The sequence below is a fragment of the Pan troglodytes genome, chromosome 1 (genome assembly GCF_028858775.2).
Source record: "Pan troglodytes isolate AG18354 chromosome 1, NHGRI_mPanTro3-v2.0_pri, whole genome shotgun sequence".
Lineage (NCBI taxonomy): Eukaryota > Metazoa > Chordata > Mammalia > Primates > Hominidae > Pan > Pan troglodytes.
The window spans coordinates 912789-929358 of NC_072398.2; the positions used below are offsets into that span (position 1 = coordinate 912789).

Genomic DNA, 16570 nt, shown 5'->3' on the forward strand with positions numbered 1-16570 from the left:
CCTAACGGCTCATCTAAAAAGCTCCTAGAACTGGTAAATAAATTCAACAGTTTCAGGACACACAATTAATGTACACAAATCAGTAGCTCTGCTATATACTAATGGCAACCAGCTGAGAATCAAATCAAGAACTCAACCCTTTCATGATAGAAGCAAATAATATAACAACAACAACACAAAATATTAAGGAGTATACCTAACCAAGGATGTGAAAGACTTCTACAAGGAAAAATACAAAACACTGCTGAAAAAAATCATTGACAACACAAATAAATGGAAATACATCCCATACTCATGGATGGGTAGAAACAATATTGTAAAAATGACCATGCTGCCAAAAGCAATTTACAAATTCAATGCAATTCCCACTAAAATATCACCATCCTTCTTAACAGAACTAGAAAGAACAATCCTAAAATTCACATGGAATAAAAAAGTCCTGCATAGCCATAGCAAGAATAAGCAAAAAGAACAAATCTGGAGGCACCACATACCCAACTTCAAATTATACTATAAAGCCATAGTCACCAAAACAGCATGGTACTGGATAAAAATAGAGACATAGACAGACAAAACAGAATAGAGAACCCAGAAATAAACCAAAATACTTACAGCCATCTGATCTTCAACAACGCAAACAAAAACATGAAGTGGGGGAAACAACACCATATTCAACAAATGGTGCTAGGCTAACTGACAGGCCACATGTAGAAGAATGAAACTGGATCCTCATCGCTCACCTTATACAAAAATCAACTCAAGATGGATAAAAACCTTAAATCTAAGTCCTGAAAACATAAAGATTCCAGAAGATAACATCAGAGAAATCCTTGTAGACATTGGCTTAGGCAAGGGTTTCATGAGCAAGAACCCAAAAACTAATGCAATAAAAACAAAGATAAATAGCTGGGAACTAATTAAACTAAAGACCTTTTGCACTGCAAAAGGAACGGTCAGCAGAGTAAATAGATAACCCACAGAGTGGGAGAAAATCTTCACAATTTATACATCTGAGAAGGGATTAATTTCCAGAATCTACAAAGAACTCAAATAAATCAGCAAGAAGAAAACAAATGATCCCATCAAAAAGTGGGCCTAGGATATGAATAGACAATTCTCAAAAGGAGATATACAAACAGCCAACAAGCATCTAGAAAAATGCTTGACATCACTAATTATCAGGGAAATGCAAATCAAAACCACAATGCAATACCACCTCACTTCTGCAAGAATGGCCATAATCAATCAAACAATAATAGATGTTGGTGTGGATGCGGTCAAAAGGGAACTTTTACACTGCTGGTGGGAATGCAAACTAGTACAACCACTGTAAAAAACTGTGTGAACATTCCTTAAAGAACTAAAAGTGGATCTACCTTTGATCTAGCGATACCACTACTAACTACACAGAGGAAAAGAAGTTATTATACAAAAAAGATACCTGCAGGTGCATGTATAAAGCAGCACAATTTGCAATTGCAAAAATATGGAACCAGTCCAAATGCCCATCAATCAACGAGTGGATAAAGAAAAGGTTATATATATATATGTGTGTATATATATACATATATATATATATATATATACACACACACACATACCATGGAATACTACTCAGTCACAAAAAATACAAAATAATGGCATTCACAGCAACTGGGATGGAATTAGAGACTATTATTCTAAGTAAAGTAACTCAGGAATGAAAAACCAAACATCATACGTTCACATTCATATGTTGAAACTAAACTATGAGACAAAAAGTCATAAGAATGATACACTGGACTTTGGGGACATGAGGGAAATACGGGGAATGACAAGGGATAAAAGACTACGCATTGGGTACAGTGAACACTGCTTGGGTGATGGGTGCACCAAAATCTCAGAAATCATCACTAAAGAACTTATTCATAAAACCAAACACTACCTGTTCTCCAAAAACCTATTGAAATTAAAAATAATTTTTAAAACTTTAATATTCTTATTGGAAATGACTTACATTGTGGTCATAGCAGAACTGAATATAAAATAATAAATAGTTATAATCGTTTATCTGAAATAAATTATATAGGTGCCCATAAATATGTCATTACAGATTTATGTACACAATGAATCCCATTTTCAAGGCTTAATGGAAAAAGAGGACCATTTAAAAAAAGGATTTAGCACACAGCAAAACATGAAGTTTATCAGGTAACTCACTCTCCAGACTTGCCCTTTCCTAAGATCTTCATGAATGCTCTAGTCACCTCCTTGTTGCGGAGGCTATAGATGAGGGGATTCAGCATGGGAGTGAGGATGGTGTAGAATACAGACACCATCTTGTCCTGTGTTGGGGAGTGATCAGATGTGGGCCGTATGTACATGAACAAAGCTGCTCCATAGTACATTCCCACCACCAAGAGGTGAGAGGAACAAGTAGTAAAAGCTTTGCGACGACCCTCTCCAGATCCCATGTGAATGACAGCCAGAATAACTCGAGCATAGGAAGCGATGATGATTGCAACAGGGAAAACAATCATTACTATACAGCAGATGAAAAGAACCTTTTCAAATATTGATGTGTCACTGCATGAGAGGATTAGTAGGGAGGGGAAGTCACAGAAGAAGTGGGCTATTTCCCGAGACCCACAGTAGGAGAAGGAAAATGTCGCTACAACATCAATAATTCCATCCGTAGAGCCCAGGATCCAGGAAAAGGCAGTCGTAAGTCCACAAATTTTAGGGCTCATGAGATTGGTGTATCTTAGAGGGTGGCAAATGGCAGTGTAGCGGTCATAAGCCATAACAGCCAAAAGAAAGCATTCAGAGCCAAGCAATGATGTATAGAAGAAAATTTGTGTGGCACAACCAGCCATAGAGATGGACTTGCTGCCAGACAAGTAGTTGAAGGCCATCTTGGGTACGGTGGTGCAGATGAGCATGAGGTCCATGAGGGACAGTTGGCTGAGGAGGAGGTACATGGGGGTGTGGAGCTGGGTGTCCAGGTAGATGAGGAGAACCATGACAGAGTTTCCCATGAAGGCCACTGAAAAGATGCCCAGGACCAGAAAGAAGAGGAAGGTGTGGGTGGGGCTGTGATTGAAGATTCCCAGGAGGAGGAAGTCGGAGTTGAAGGTCGAATTCTCCCTTGCCATGATGTGTATGCTTTTTACCTAGTACCACAAAACCAGCTTATTAATTTGGTAAAACTTTACTCAGTGCCTTATAAATCATGTGATTGTGGTAACTTCTGTAGTTGGGTGATCAATACAGCATGAATAGAAGTAGGAAACTAAAAGGTCAAGAAATATAGAATCTGAACGAAATATGTTCTTTCAACACTGTCTCACGAAATTATAGAGCTTGTCCTAAGGTTTTCTTCTGAGCATCCCTTTTCTCCATTGAAAAATTAGAATTATAGTATCTAATAAATAATCGATGGAGTTTTTTTTTTTAAAGTCTCCAAGGGAAACAGATAGTTCCTATAAAATTAGAAGTCTTTTACAGACACATTGATAGAGAAATTCAGCTTCAGTCAGCATGTGACATCACAGTACTAGAAATGGAGAATAAATGTGTGCCTTTGCTCACATAATAGTAGACATTTTTACTAGAAGTGTTAACAAAATCTGTTTGTCTATTACTTTAGAGTGTTTGATGTACACTTTGTAGTAAGTTTTCTATACAGTAATTGGATACACTGAAAAGATTTTCAATTATACAAATCTAAAACCTAGGCCATTTTTTCCATAGCCCAGTGTTACGGATTGAGTTGTATTTCTTCCCAAAAAGATACTCAGCATGTGAGCTTGTTTGGAAATACATAAAGAGTGTAACTAGTTAAGGTGAGATCATATTGGATTAGAGTGGGTTTCTCTAATCAGTTATGACTCATGTTCTGATAAAAGGATGGCCATGTGAAGACTGAGACACTGGGGATTACCGTGTGATAGGGGAGGCAGGGATTAGAGTGATGCATCTGCAAACCAAGAAATGTCAACAACTGTTAGTTATGACAAGAACCTAGGAGAGAGGAATGGGACAGATTCATCTGCTTAGAGCCCTCAGAAGTAACCAACCCTGGTGACATCTTGATTTCAGATTTCTAGCCTCCAAAACTGTGAGAGAATAAAATTCTGTTGTTTTAGGTAACCAGTTTGTGATACTGTATTGGCATTCCTAGGAAACTAATACATCCAATATCTCCTCTAGAGAATGAGTACATACAAAAACAGAAATTGAGAAAAGCATGAAATCCACTCTTTCCAACCACACTTATGAAGCCTGGCTACGTGTTGACCACTGTGGCTACCACAGTGATCAGAACAAAGTCCCTGTGCATACAGGTCACAGTGAGTGTGATCAGATGATGACATATAAAACAATTTATGTTATAAGAGGATAAATGCAGCCTCATCATTCTATGCAGCCATAAAAAATGATGAGTTCATGTCCTTTGTAGGGACATGGATGAAATTGGAAATCATCATTCTCAGTAAACTATCGCAAGGACAAAAAACCAAACACCGCATGTTCTCACTCATAGATGGGAATTGAATAATGAGAACACATGGACACAGGAAGGGGAACATCACACTCTGGGGACTGTTGTGGGGGGAGGGGGGAGGGATAGCATTAGGAGATATACCTAATGTTAGATGACGAGTTAGTGGGTGCAGCGCACCAGCATGGCACATGTATACATATGTAACTAACCTGCACATTGTGCACATGTACCCTAAAACTTAAAGTATAATAACAATAAAAATAATAAAAAAGAGGATAAATGCTTTGGAGAAAACTTAGTTAAAGAAGGGTGTTAGAATTGCATGAGTATGTTCAACTTTGAATAGAGTAGTCAAGGGAAACCTCACACTTATAATGGCATTTGGCAAAGACACTGAGGAAGTGAGAAAGAGAGCAGCTCACAGGAAAGGGTTATCCAAATAGGAATTCCACAAACTGAAATGCATAAATAGAACATACACAGAAAAAAATAGAAATGTGTATAAGATTTTGAGAAAACACAGGGTTTTAAAATTTAGAATTATGTTTCTCATATGTTGTGGCATTTAGATTTTATTGTAGGAGATAATTATACATTTATGAGCAAAGCCAATATGTGAAGGGAGATTATCCCAGGCAGTAAAAAATTATGTTCTAAACAGAAAAAGAAGCCTGGTGAGTAGACTTATTAGACAGAAATGTACTTTTCCTCATTTATTCATGCATCACATTTTTATGAAGAGACTGAAAACAACAACAACAATGAAAGCTGAAAAATCTAGGAAGAGCAAGGGAGTTGGAAGAAATCTACAGAGGAGATGGAATCTGGAATTTGGCCTCATGGGTTGAGATAAAATTTTTTAAATAGGGAGATAGTAAAGTGTATCTTTTTGAGTTTTATTTATTTACATAAATTTTGAATAATATTGTGTGTAAGAAAAAAATACTCAAAAGTAATGTTAAATTTTAACCCAAGGACAACTTTGACCTGGGAATACTAAGAAATGCCTCTTAAGGGCTGGGAAGATGCAGAAGGAATCTCCTTAAGTGACACTCATGAGATAGGATAGCAATCTCTAAAAGAAAAACAAATCATTTTTGTCAATCAGTATAAAGAGAGAAACAGGCCTCAACCTCCTCCCTTTCTGGTGTTAAAACAAATGGTTACCAAGAAGTTGGATAAAGCTGATTATTGGTAGCTCAGATCTAGGTCCAGTCAATGTCTTGAGAATGAGAAATGGGCATCTCTGGGATCTTCAGTGTTGGGGGTTTCCTACCACAGGGTTCCCTTGTGTTGTCTTCAAGAAGAGGTGGGCTTTTAAAGTCAATCAGGGGGAAAGACTTTGTATTGCCTCAATAATTTTCAGTGCCGATGAGCTTAATTCATCTTAAGAAAATAACTCGTCTCAACTTACTTTATGGAACCACCTATTCTGACCATCATACCATAGCCTTCCCAGTTACCTTGAAGTTGTCAACTCTTGTAATACACTAATTTATGCAAACAAAACTATATTACCTCAAAGTTCCACCATAATTTTTCTTTAAGTAGGTCTGCAATATTACTCCAAGAAGGAAGCTGTCTTGTCAAGTTAGCTTGTTCCTATGCTTCTTTTTAAGTTGGCAAAGTGTTCTTTACATTTGAGAATCATTCCTTCCCAGTCACCAAATTGACATAAAATGTTGAATAATTCTACTCCATCATTTATCCATTTCCACCACATATGTTTTAAACTCCACTGAATCATGAAGCATTAAAACAAAATTGAATAACAAGTGTAAATCTACATATCCCTCTGAATTTTCTCAGTTACATTAGTTTAGGCTGAACTTATATAAATGCACTATTATTTGTGTTGTATTTTTCACCTCCTTCATATCCATGTGCTAAAATTGTCTTCATTGAGTTTGTCCTGTCACAGAGAATATGGCAAGGTATATCATAAATTTATAAAAATTTAGAAGTCACAAAATTGAAAATATTGACTATTACATTGCCCTGTACCTTTAGTATTAAGATCCATGTGAATATTTATTCAATAAAATTCTATAAAAAGAACTAATGTGTTACTCATGAGGAAATTAAATATTTCTTCTAAGTTAGTAAGACACATATGACAGATTGTGCTTAATTTAGGCACTAGGAATATGAGATCCAACTCTGAAAGTCATTGTAAGTTATCCAGGATATAAACAATCTGAAAATGCAGTAAAGATAAAATTGGGATTCAAAGAGGTATTTGTATGTAGTCTTATAAAAATGGACCTGTGGCGAAATATTTTTTGCAACTCCAAGTTACTCAGGACCATTCACTGTCAAAAAAACCCAGAATATTTTGAGTTGCAGCACTGTATTAAGAGGAATAAAAAAGGCAGCTTTTTCAGAAAGGATCTGAAATTATGACATCTTGTTTATTTTATTTTTTTCAGAATACCCACTGGCATATCAAAAGTATTCACATAATGAGGTACAACATTTTGAACTCTGGATTAGACATTGCCTGCCAAGTATTTTTTTCTTAATTGTAATATTGTGCTTCCATTTTTATTTATTTCATCTAATCTACTATGTTTCTTTTGTAATAAACTTCATTATTTTGTAAAAAGATGGTGCATATATTTAATATTAAAAATTATTTTTATGTATGAACCTTATCACATCAGGAAGAAGAGTCATCAGATTTCATCACACTGTGGTACTCTGCCCAGGCCCAGAGCAATAGTAACACAGAAGTCATGAAATTCATGGTCATATTTCATGACACGTGACATTTGCACATACCCAGGGCAATAGTAACAGAAATCATGAAAATCATCATCAGATTTCATGACACTGTGATACTGTGCACATGCCTGAGCAATGCCAACACAGAAATTATGAAAATCATGATGAGATTTCATGACACTGTGATACTGTACACCTGCCAGAGCAATAGTAACACAGAAACCATGAAAATCTTGTTGAGAAATTGAGAAGTCACTGAGGGAGATGACGGAAAAGAGACACTGAGTGGCCAGAATTTGATCAAAAAAGTTGTAAAGCATTATGTATCAGACAGCATGTGTAATCCACTGTGTAATCCACTGAGGTTGCTAAACTGACTTTACCCTTTTGTAATAGGAATGATCAGGAAACAACACAAAACAACAAATCTCTCATATTAGCAAAAATGAGCATAGCAACTTTATATGTAATATAAAAATGCAACCTGCATGCGCACTGATGATGGAATTTATAAGCATAACTACAAGAAGTAGCATTGATGAGTCTCACAAATAGAATGTTGAATGAACAAAGTAGATCACAAGGAATGCCCTCATGAATTCTATTATGAGTAATTTAAACACACATCTAAAAATCATTTATGAAGCACAGCAATACTGGAATAATGACTACCTACAAAATGGGCCTGAAAAGTTATATAATCAGAGAGAGTTAAACTGTTTTTCAAAAGCACTGGTAATATTCTAAAGCATTTTACGAAATGTATATCTAACATATTTTTGTAAATAAACATTTTATATACTTGAAGTTTAATAAAATATTTTAAAAATAGGTGTAAATGTCTTAAAAGAACACATGACAAATGTAAAGCATTCATTAATACGGGTTGAGGATTCCTTATCCAAAATGCTTGGGACCAGACGTGTTGCAGATTTCAGATTTTTTTTTCACACTTTGGAATATCTGCATAGCTAATAATGAGATTTTTTTGGAATAGAACCAAGTGTAAAGAAAAAATTTATGTTCTATGTATACCTTATACAAATAGCCTGAAGGTAATTTTATGCAGTATTTTAAAACAATTTTGTGTATGGGAGAAAGTTTCTGAACCATCAGGAAGCAAAAGTGTCACCATCTCATGTCAGCACTGAAAAGGTTCTGATTTTGGAGTGCTTTGGGTATTAGATTTTGGTTTAGGAATTCTCATCCTGCATGAGCTAAAATTATTAAAAGAAAAGAGAATGTGGCCAAAATTTTCAAATCATTATTTATGGTTCTCATCTGCTACTCTTCTCCTCTGACATCTATTCACTGTCAATTTCTTTTTCAAATCTGGAATACCAGGACATGGAAAAACAAAAGTAATGGATTTTATCCAATCTTTCACACTGATAAGCTGGGGCAAGTAACCGCTCCTTCTGCCTCAGGTTGTACCACATTTCTCAAAGTAATATTCTACAGATAAAATAGAATAATGTTTATAAAATTCTTAGCACAAAAAATGACCTAAGAAATGAGATCAATCATCACCATGTTCAGCAGAAATTTCAGCACTAGCTTATACAAAGTCATGCTTGCGCTTGGTTAACTTACCTCTTAGTACTTACCTGAATAGTGTATATTTTCAGTGAGATTGTGGGTTCCTGGAAAGGCAAAAATATATAAATATCTTACAGGTTTTATGTTTCCATAATAAGAAAAAAAAGCACCTAACGTACAGTTGGAATCTTTATGGTTATTGACAAATAAATGAAAAGACAAAAACTTAAATTTTCAGCCCTTGGGGAATCCATTCCCTTGTCTTTAATTTTAAAAGTTTGTATTTCCTTCTATCTCCTCTCCTAGGACATGAAGCCGAATTAGCTTCCTTTTCTCGAAAATACTACAAAGATAATTACGCCTCCTTCCTTGTAGATTAGGGTGAACTTTCTGAAACTTCCCCCTCTCTCTCACATGATGAGGTGAAACACACTAAGTGCTTTCTGTGTAACTGGCACTATGTTTAAAAAAAAAGGTTTGTAAATTAACATAATACTTACAACCATTGTGTATGCCAGATACCCCTATTAGACACATGTATATATTATTATATAATATATTTAATTATATTGTCATATGTTTTACATGTGAAACTGAGGGCAGAAGTAAATTGAAGTCTCAGAGCTAGAGAATGGCCGTCAGGGCGTTCCAGGCTAATATCGTTCCTCTTCCATGGCTTCTCTTCACTCTTCCTTCTGCTCCATCATCAAAGCAAGATATGCTTGGGTAGAATTGGCATTTTTAACATCTTAAAGTTCCCTACATAATTCTAATTCTATTTGTATGTTCTTTAATATGTTTTCTATCCCTTAAAACGCCTGTATATATTTTCTGTCAAAGTCATTATAAAATTGAAATGTTTATAGGTATTTTATATTTCGTTGCTCTAGTGTATGGATTATTGTTTCTATTACATCTTCTATTTGTTTTTGTTAATATATAGAAATCTGTTAATTGTTGCTTATAGACCTTGAATCCAAGAATGGTATTTTTTTTGTATTCCTTAGTGAAAAGAAAAATATTACATACAATGGATGAAACAACTTTATATGTCTTTCCAATTTTATCTATTTTCCTTGCATCATTTGATTAAAATATATATATTTAAAATGTTGAAGAACAATATTCTTGAGTACCTGAAGCCTTTAGCGATATAGTTCACCATTACGTATAGTGTTTGTTTGAGGTTTTGGTAGGTGTATTCAGCACATTAGCAAAATCCCATTGTATTTCTTTTACCAATGCTTTGTTCAATAAATGTTCACTGAATTGTATTGAATGATATCCTGTTTTTACTGAGATAATGTTATTGTTTTTCTTAAATTGTTCATAGCCTGAATTACAAGGATAGCTATTTGTATATTTAGAAATATTTCAGTGGATGACAATGTATAAAACAAATAAAACACCAATGTACCCATCACCAGCTTAAAATAAAATATTACAGGCTGGGCACAGTGGCTCACGCCTGTAATCCCAGCACTTTGGGAGGCCAAGGCGGGTGGATCACTTGAGGCCAGGAGTTCGAGACCAGCCTGGCCAATATGGTGAAACCCCATCTCAACTGAAAATACAAAAATTAGCAGGGCATGGTGGCTCAGGCCTGTCCCACCTACTCAGGAGGCTAAGGCAGGATAATCGCTTGAACTTGAGAGGTGGAGATTGCAGTGAGCTGAGATTGCGCCACTGCACTCCAGCCTCAGCGACAGAGCAAGACTCCATCTCAAATATAAAATATACCATATAAAAATAAAACAAAATAATAAATAAAATATTACAGATTAATAGATGTCTGTGTGCACATAACCTGAATGTATGTTATTTATTATTTGCCTCTAGAGATAACAGAAGCCTACATTTTTGGTTAAATACTCTCCTTTCTTTATTTTAGAAGTAAATGTTTCATCCTTCCAGCTAAATTCCAGTACTTCGAAAGAGGTAAAACAATGATGTACTGGGACAAAAGTGCAGCAATAAACATTTGTTTGAAAGACTGGTAAAATAAATAAAACTCTTAAAAAAACATAAGCCTATTCTGAATGCCCAAGAAGTCCTGGAATACAGAATGGCTTCCTCCTTCACTATTTCTCAAGAAGTGCTGTGGCTATGTGCTTCAGATTGTCCTGGGATTACTTTCTCAATCAGTTATTACTGGTTATGTCCTGGTTGTAGTACACAATTAAAATCTCACTAACGTCCTCTGCATTGTCATTCTAGTTTTATTTAAGCAACCAGTGAAATATGTTCTAAACATGTTTTAGAATACCCCCTTTAATCCTTTTCAAACATGTTAAAATAAGGAGCCAAAACTGTATTAATATAGGTAGCAAAGGTCCACATTAAGTGGTGCTGAAATCGGGGAAATTTCCAAAACCAGTTGCTAGAGCCTAAGAGTGGTTGCCATTGTCAAAAGCTTGCAAAAACTTGTATTCACCGAGGGATCCTGGCATTGTGTCAGGACAAAATTGGGACCCTTTGCAATAAGTCAGCAGGAATAAGGCAGCGGCAAATGCAGAATGTGTGAGTCATGAAACGTAAGAGCCAGCGCCAGAGCGTCACATTATTTCACCAAGCGTGAACTTCACAAATGCCTCATCCTGTTCTGCCAGTTTTGTGTTTGATTTCTTCACGCTCTTCTCGAATTTTCTCATCACATTCTTTCAGAAAACGTTCACAGACCTACTCACCCTGCCCTAGAGTAGACAAGGCCTGTCTTTATTTAATGGTGGGGATGTTATAGATGAAGTCCTTTGAGGAGAAATGCACGTGACCGTGCATCGGAAGTACGAGGTGGATCTGTCGGTTGGAAACTAGTTTCTGAAACGCCTTCTCTTCCGCATGCGTTTATTCTCTTATGCTGCACAGAATTTGCTCCGTGGTGAGGCGAGAGGAGACTGGAGGGGGACAGCTCCGTTCCCAGCTACTTCTGCAGGAAGTATAATGGCCATTCTGACTGGAGTTGGATGGTATCTCATTGTGGTTTTGATTTGGATTTCTCTAATGATAAGTGATGATGAGCTTTTTTTTCACATGTTAGTTGGATGCATAAATGTCTTTTTTTGAGAAGTGTCTGTTCATATACTTTTCCCATTTTTTGATGAGGTTGTTTTTTTCTGGTAAATTTGGTTATGTTCCTTGTAGATTCTGGATGTTAGACCTTTGTCAGATGGATAGATTGTGAAAATGTGTTCCCATTCCATAGGTTGCCTGTTCACTCTGATGCTAGTTTCTTTTGCTGTGCAGAAGCACTTCAGTTTAATTAGATCTCATTTGTCAATTTTGGCTTTTGCTGCAATTGCTCTTGGTGGTTTTTGTCATGAAGTCTTTGCCTATACCTATGTCCTGAATGGTATTGCCTAGGTTTTTTTCCAGGGTTTTCATGGTTTTGAGTTTTACATTTAAGTCTTTAATCCATCTTGAGTTAATTTTTATATAAGGTGTAAGGAAGGGGTCTAGTTTCTGTTTTCTGCTTATGGCTAGCCAGCTCTCCCAGCACCATTTATTAAAAAGGGAATAATTTCCCCATTGCTTTTTTTGTCAGGTTTGTCAAAGATTAGATGGTTGTAGATGTGTGGTGCTATTTCTGAGGTCACTGTTCTGTTCCATTGGTCTATATATCTGTTTTGGCACCACTACCATGCTGTTTTGGTTATGGTAGCCTTGCAATATTGTTTGAAGTCAGGTAGCATGATGCCTCCAGCTTTGTTCTTCTTGCTTAAGATTGTCTTGACTATACAGGCTCTTTTTTGGTTCCATATGAAATTAAAAGAAGTTTTTTTCTAATTCTGTGAAGAATGTCAATGGTAGTTTGATGGGATTAGCATTGAATCTATAAATTTCTTTGCTCGATATGGCCATTTTTATGATATAGATTCTTCCTATCCACAAGGGTGAAATGTTTTTCCATTTGTTTGTGTCCTCTCCTATTTCCTTGAGGAGTGATTTGTAGTTATCCTTGAAGAGGTCCTTTACATCCCTTGTTAGCTGTATGCCTAGGTACTTTATTATCTGTGTAGTCATTGTGAATGAGAGTTAATTCATGAATTGCCTCTATTGTTAGTGTATAGGAATGCTTGTGATTTTCGGACATTTATTTTGTATCCTGGGACTTTGCTCAAGTTGCTTATCAGCTTAGGGAATTTTGGACCTGAGATGATGGGGTTTTCTAAATATAGAATCATATCATCCACAAACTGAAACAATTTGACTTTCTCTCTTCCTGTTTAAATATGCTTTTTTTTTTTTTCTTGCCTGATTGCTGTGGCCAGGACTTCCAATACTATACTGAATAGGAGTGGTGAGAGAGGACATCCTTGTCTTGTGCTGGTTTTCAAAGGGAATGCTTTCAGCTTTTGCCCATTCAGTATCATATTGACTATGCATTTGTCGTAAGTAGCTTTTATTATTTTGAGATATGTTTCATCAACACCTAGTTTATTGAGAGTTTTTAACATGAAAGGGATGTTGAAATTTCTCGAAGGCCTTTTCTGCATCTGTTGAGAAATAACTTTTTTTTCCTTTGGTTCTGTTTATGTGATGGATTACTTTTATTGGTTTGCATATGTTGAACCAGTCTTGCATCTCAGGGATGAAGCAGACTTGATTGGGTTGTAGAGGCATTTGATGTGCTGTTGGATTTTGTTTGCAGGTATTTTATTGAGGATTTTCATTCACATCAATGTTCATCAGAGATATTGGCCTGATGTTTTCTTTTTGTGTGTGTGTGTGTCCTTGACAGGTTTTGGTATCAGGATGATGCTGATCTCATAAAATGAGTTAGAGAGAAGTCCCTCCTTTTCAATTCTTTGCAATAGTTTCAGAAGCTAGGGTACCAGCTCTTCTTTGTACCTCTGGTAGAATTTGGCTGTGAATCCATCTGACCATGGACTTTTTTTTGGATGGTAGGCTATTAATTACTACCTCAATTTCAGAATTGTTATTGGTCTATTCAGGGATTTCATTTCTTCCTGGTTTAGTCCTGGGAGAATGTATGTGTCCAGGAATTTATCCATTTTTTCTAGATTTTCCAATTTATTTGCATAGAGGTTTTTATAGTATTCTCTGACGGTAGTTTGTATTTCTGTGGGGCCGTTGGTGACATCCCCTTTATCATTTTTTATTGTGTGTATTTGATTCTTTATTGTTTATTAGTCTAGCCTGCGGTCTATCTATTTTGTTAATTTTTTTCCAAAAGTTAGCTCCTGAATTCATTGATTTTTTGAAGAGTTTTTTGTGACTCTATTTTCTTCAGTTTTGCTCTGATCTTAGTGATTTTTTGTCTTCTGCTAACTTTTGGATTTGTTTGCTCTTGCTTCTCTAGTTCTTTTAATTGTGACATCTGGTTGTCAGTTTGAGATATTTCCAGCTTTTTGTTGTGGGCATTTAGTGCTATAAATTTCCCTCCTACCACTGCTTTGTTGTGTCCCAGAGATTCTGGTAAGTTGTCTCTTACTTCTCATTGGATTCAAAGAACGTCTTGATTTCTGCCTTAATTTTGTTATTTACCCAGGAGTCATTGACAAGCAGGCTGCTCAATTTCTATATAGTTGTGTGGTTTTGAGTGAGTTTCTTTATCTTAAGTACCAATTTGATTGCATTGTGGTCTGAGAGACTGTTTGTTACAATTTCAGTTCTTTTGCATTTGCTGAGGAGAGTTTTATTTCCAATTACGTGGTCAATTTTAGGATAAGTGCTACGTGGTGCTGAGAAGAATGTATATTCTGTTGATTTGGGGTGGAAAGTTCTGTAGATGTCTATTAGGTCCACTTGATCCAGAGCAACGTTCAAGTCCTAGATATCCTTGTTAATTTTCTGTCTCGTTGATCTGTCTAATATTGACAGTTGGTTGTTAAAGTCTCCCACTGTTATTGTATGGGAGTCTAAGTCACTCTGCAAGTCTCTTAAGAACTCATTTCATGAGTCTGGGTGCTCCTGTATTGGTTGCATCTATATTTAAGATAGTTAGCTCTTCTTGTTGCATTGATCCCTTTACCATTATATAATGCCCTTGTTTGTCTTTTTTGATCTTTGTTGGTTTAAAGTCTGTTTTATCAGAGACTCAGAGTACAACCCTTGCTTTTTGTTGTTGTTGTTGTTGCTTTCCATTTGCTTGGTAAATTTTCCTCCACCCCTTTATTTTGAGCCTATGTGTGTCTTTGCACGTGAGATGGATCTCCTGAATACAGCACACCAATGGGTCTTGACTCTTTATCCAATTTGCCAGTCTGTGTCTTTTAATAGGAGCATCTAGCCCATTTCCATTTCAGGTTAATATTGTTATGTGTGAATTTGATCCTGTCATCATGATGCTAGCTGGTTATATTGCACCAACTGCATTAGTTGATGCAGTTTCTTCATAGTGTCATTGGTCTTCACATTTGGGTCTGTTTTTGCAATGGCTGGTACCCGTTTTTTCTTTCCCTATTTAATGCTTCACTGGGGACCCCTTGTGAGGCAGGCCTGGTGGTGATGAAATCACCTTAACAGTTGCTTGTCTGGAAAGCATTTCATTTCTCCTTCACTTATGAAGCTGAATTTGGCTGGATATAAAATTCTGGATTGAAAATGATTTTCTTTGAGAATCTTGAATGTTGAACTTACTCTTTTCTGGCTTGTAGGGTTTCTGCTGAGGTATCTGCTAATAGTCTGCTGGATCTCCCTTTGTAGGTGACCTGACCTTTCTCTCTGGCTGCCCTTAACACTTTTTCCCTCATTTTGACCTTGGAGAACCTGATGATTATGTGCCTTGGGGTTGATCTTCTCATGGAGTATCTTATTGGTGTTCTCTGTATTTCCTGAATTTGAATGTTGGCCTGTTTTGCTAGGTTGGGGAAGCTCTCCTGGATAATATCCTGAAGTGTGTTTTCCAACTTGGTTCCATTCTCCTTATGTGGTTCAGGTACTCCAATCAATTGTAGATTCCATCTTTTTACATAGTCCCATATTTCTCAGAGGTTTTGTTCATTCCTTTTTATTCTTCTTTTTCTTTAATTTTGTCTGCATGCCTTATTTCAGCAAGATGGTCTTTAGACCCTCGTATCCTTTTTTCACTTGATAAATTTAGCTATTGATACTTGCGTATGCTTCATGAAGTTGTTATGCTATGTTTTTAAGCTATGTCAGGTGTTTATGTTCCTCTCTAAACTGGTTATTCTAGTTAGCAGCTCCTGTAAACTTTTATCCAGTTCTTAGCTTCTTTGCATTGGGTTAGAACATGCTCCTTTAGCTCAGTGCAGTTTGTTATTTACCCATCTTCTGAAGCCTAGTTTTGTCAATTCATCCATCTCATTCTCCATCCAGTTCTTTGCCCTTGCTGGAGAGGTGTTGCAGTCATTTGGAGGAAAAGAGACATTCTGTCTTTTGGAATTTCTGTGTTTGGGAGCTGGATTTTCCTCATCTTGAGGGATTTATCCACCTTTGATCTTTGAGCCTGATGACATTTGGATGGGGTTTTTGTGAAGGGGGAGTATTTTTTGTTGATGTTGTTGTTGTTGCTGCTGCTTTCTGTCTGTTAGTTTTTCTTCTGACAGTCAGGCCCCTCTTCTGGAGGTCTGCTGCAGTTTGCTAGGGGTTCACTCCAGACCCCGTTCACCTGGGTATCACCAGTGGAGGCTGCAGAACAGCAAAGATTACTTCCTGCTACTTCCACTGGAAGCTTCGTCCCAGAGCGGTGCCGGCCTGATGCCAGTCAGAGCTCTCTTGTATGAGGTGTCTTTCGACCCCTCCTGGGAGGTCTCTCCCAGTCAGGATGCATGGCGTCAGGCACCCGCTTGAGGAGGCCATCTGTCCCTTAGCAGAGCTGGTGTGCTGCGCTGGGAGAAG

At 36.7% G+C, this 16570-nt stretch overlaps 1 protein-coding gene across 1 annotated transcript; it reads right to left on the reverse strand.

Moving 5' to 3' along the window:
- Window positions 1-2021: 2021 nt before the first annotated feature.
- LOC741161 (olfactory receptor 2M3) lies at window positions 2022-3371 on the reverse strand. The gene has a single exon (XM_001143601.5). The coding sequence runs from the start codon at window positions 3132-3134 to the stop codon at window positions 2196-2198; it is 939 nt and encodes a 312-aa protein (XP_001143601.1). The 5' UTR covers window positions 3135-3371; the 3' UTR covers window positions 2022-2195.
- Window positions 3372-16570: the final 13199 nt, after the last annotated feature.

Coding starts and splice junctions, on each gene's coding strand:
- LOC741161 (XM_001143601.5), bottom strand. CDS start 3,134: ATGGCAAGGGAGAATTCGACCTTCAACTCCGACTTCCTCCTCCTGGGA.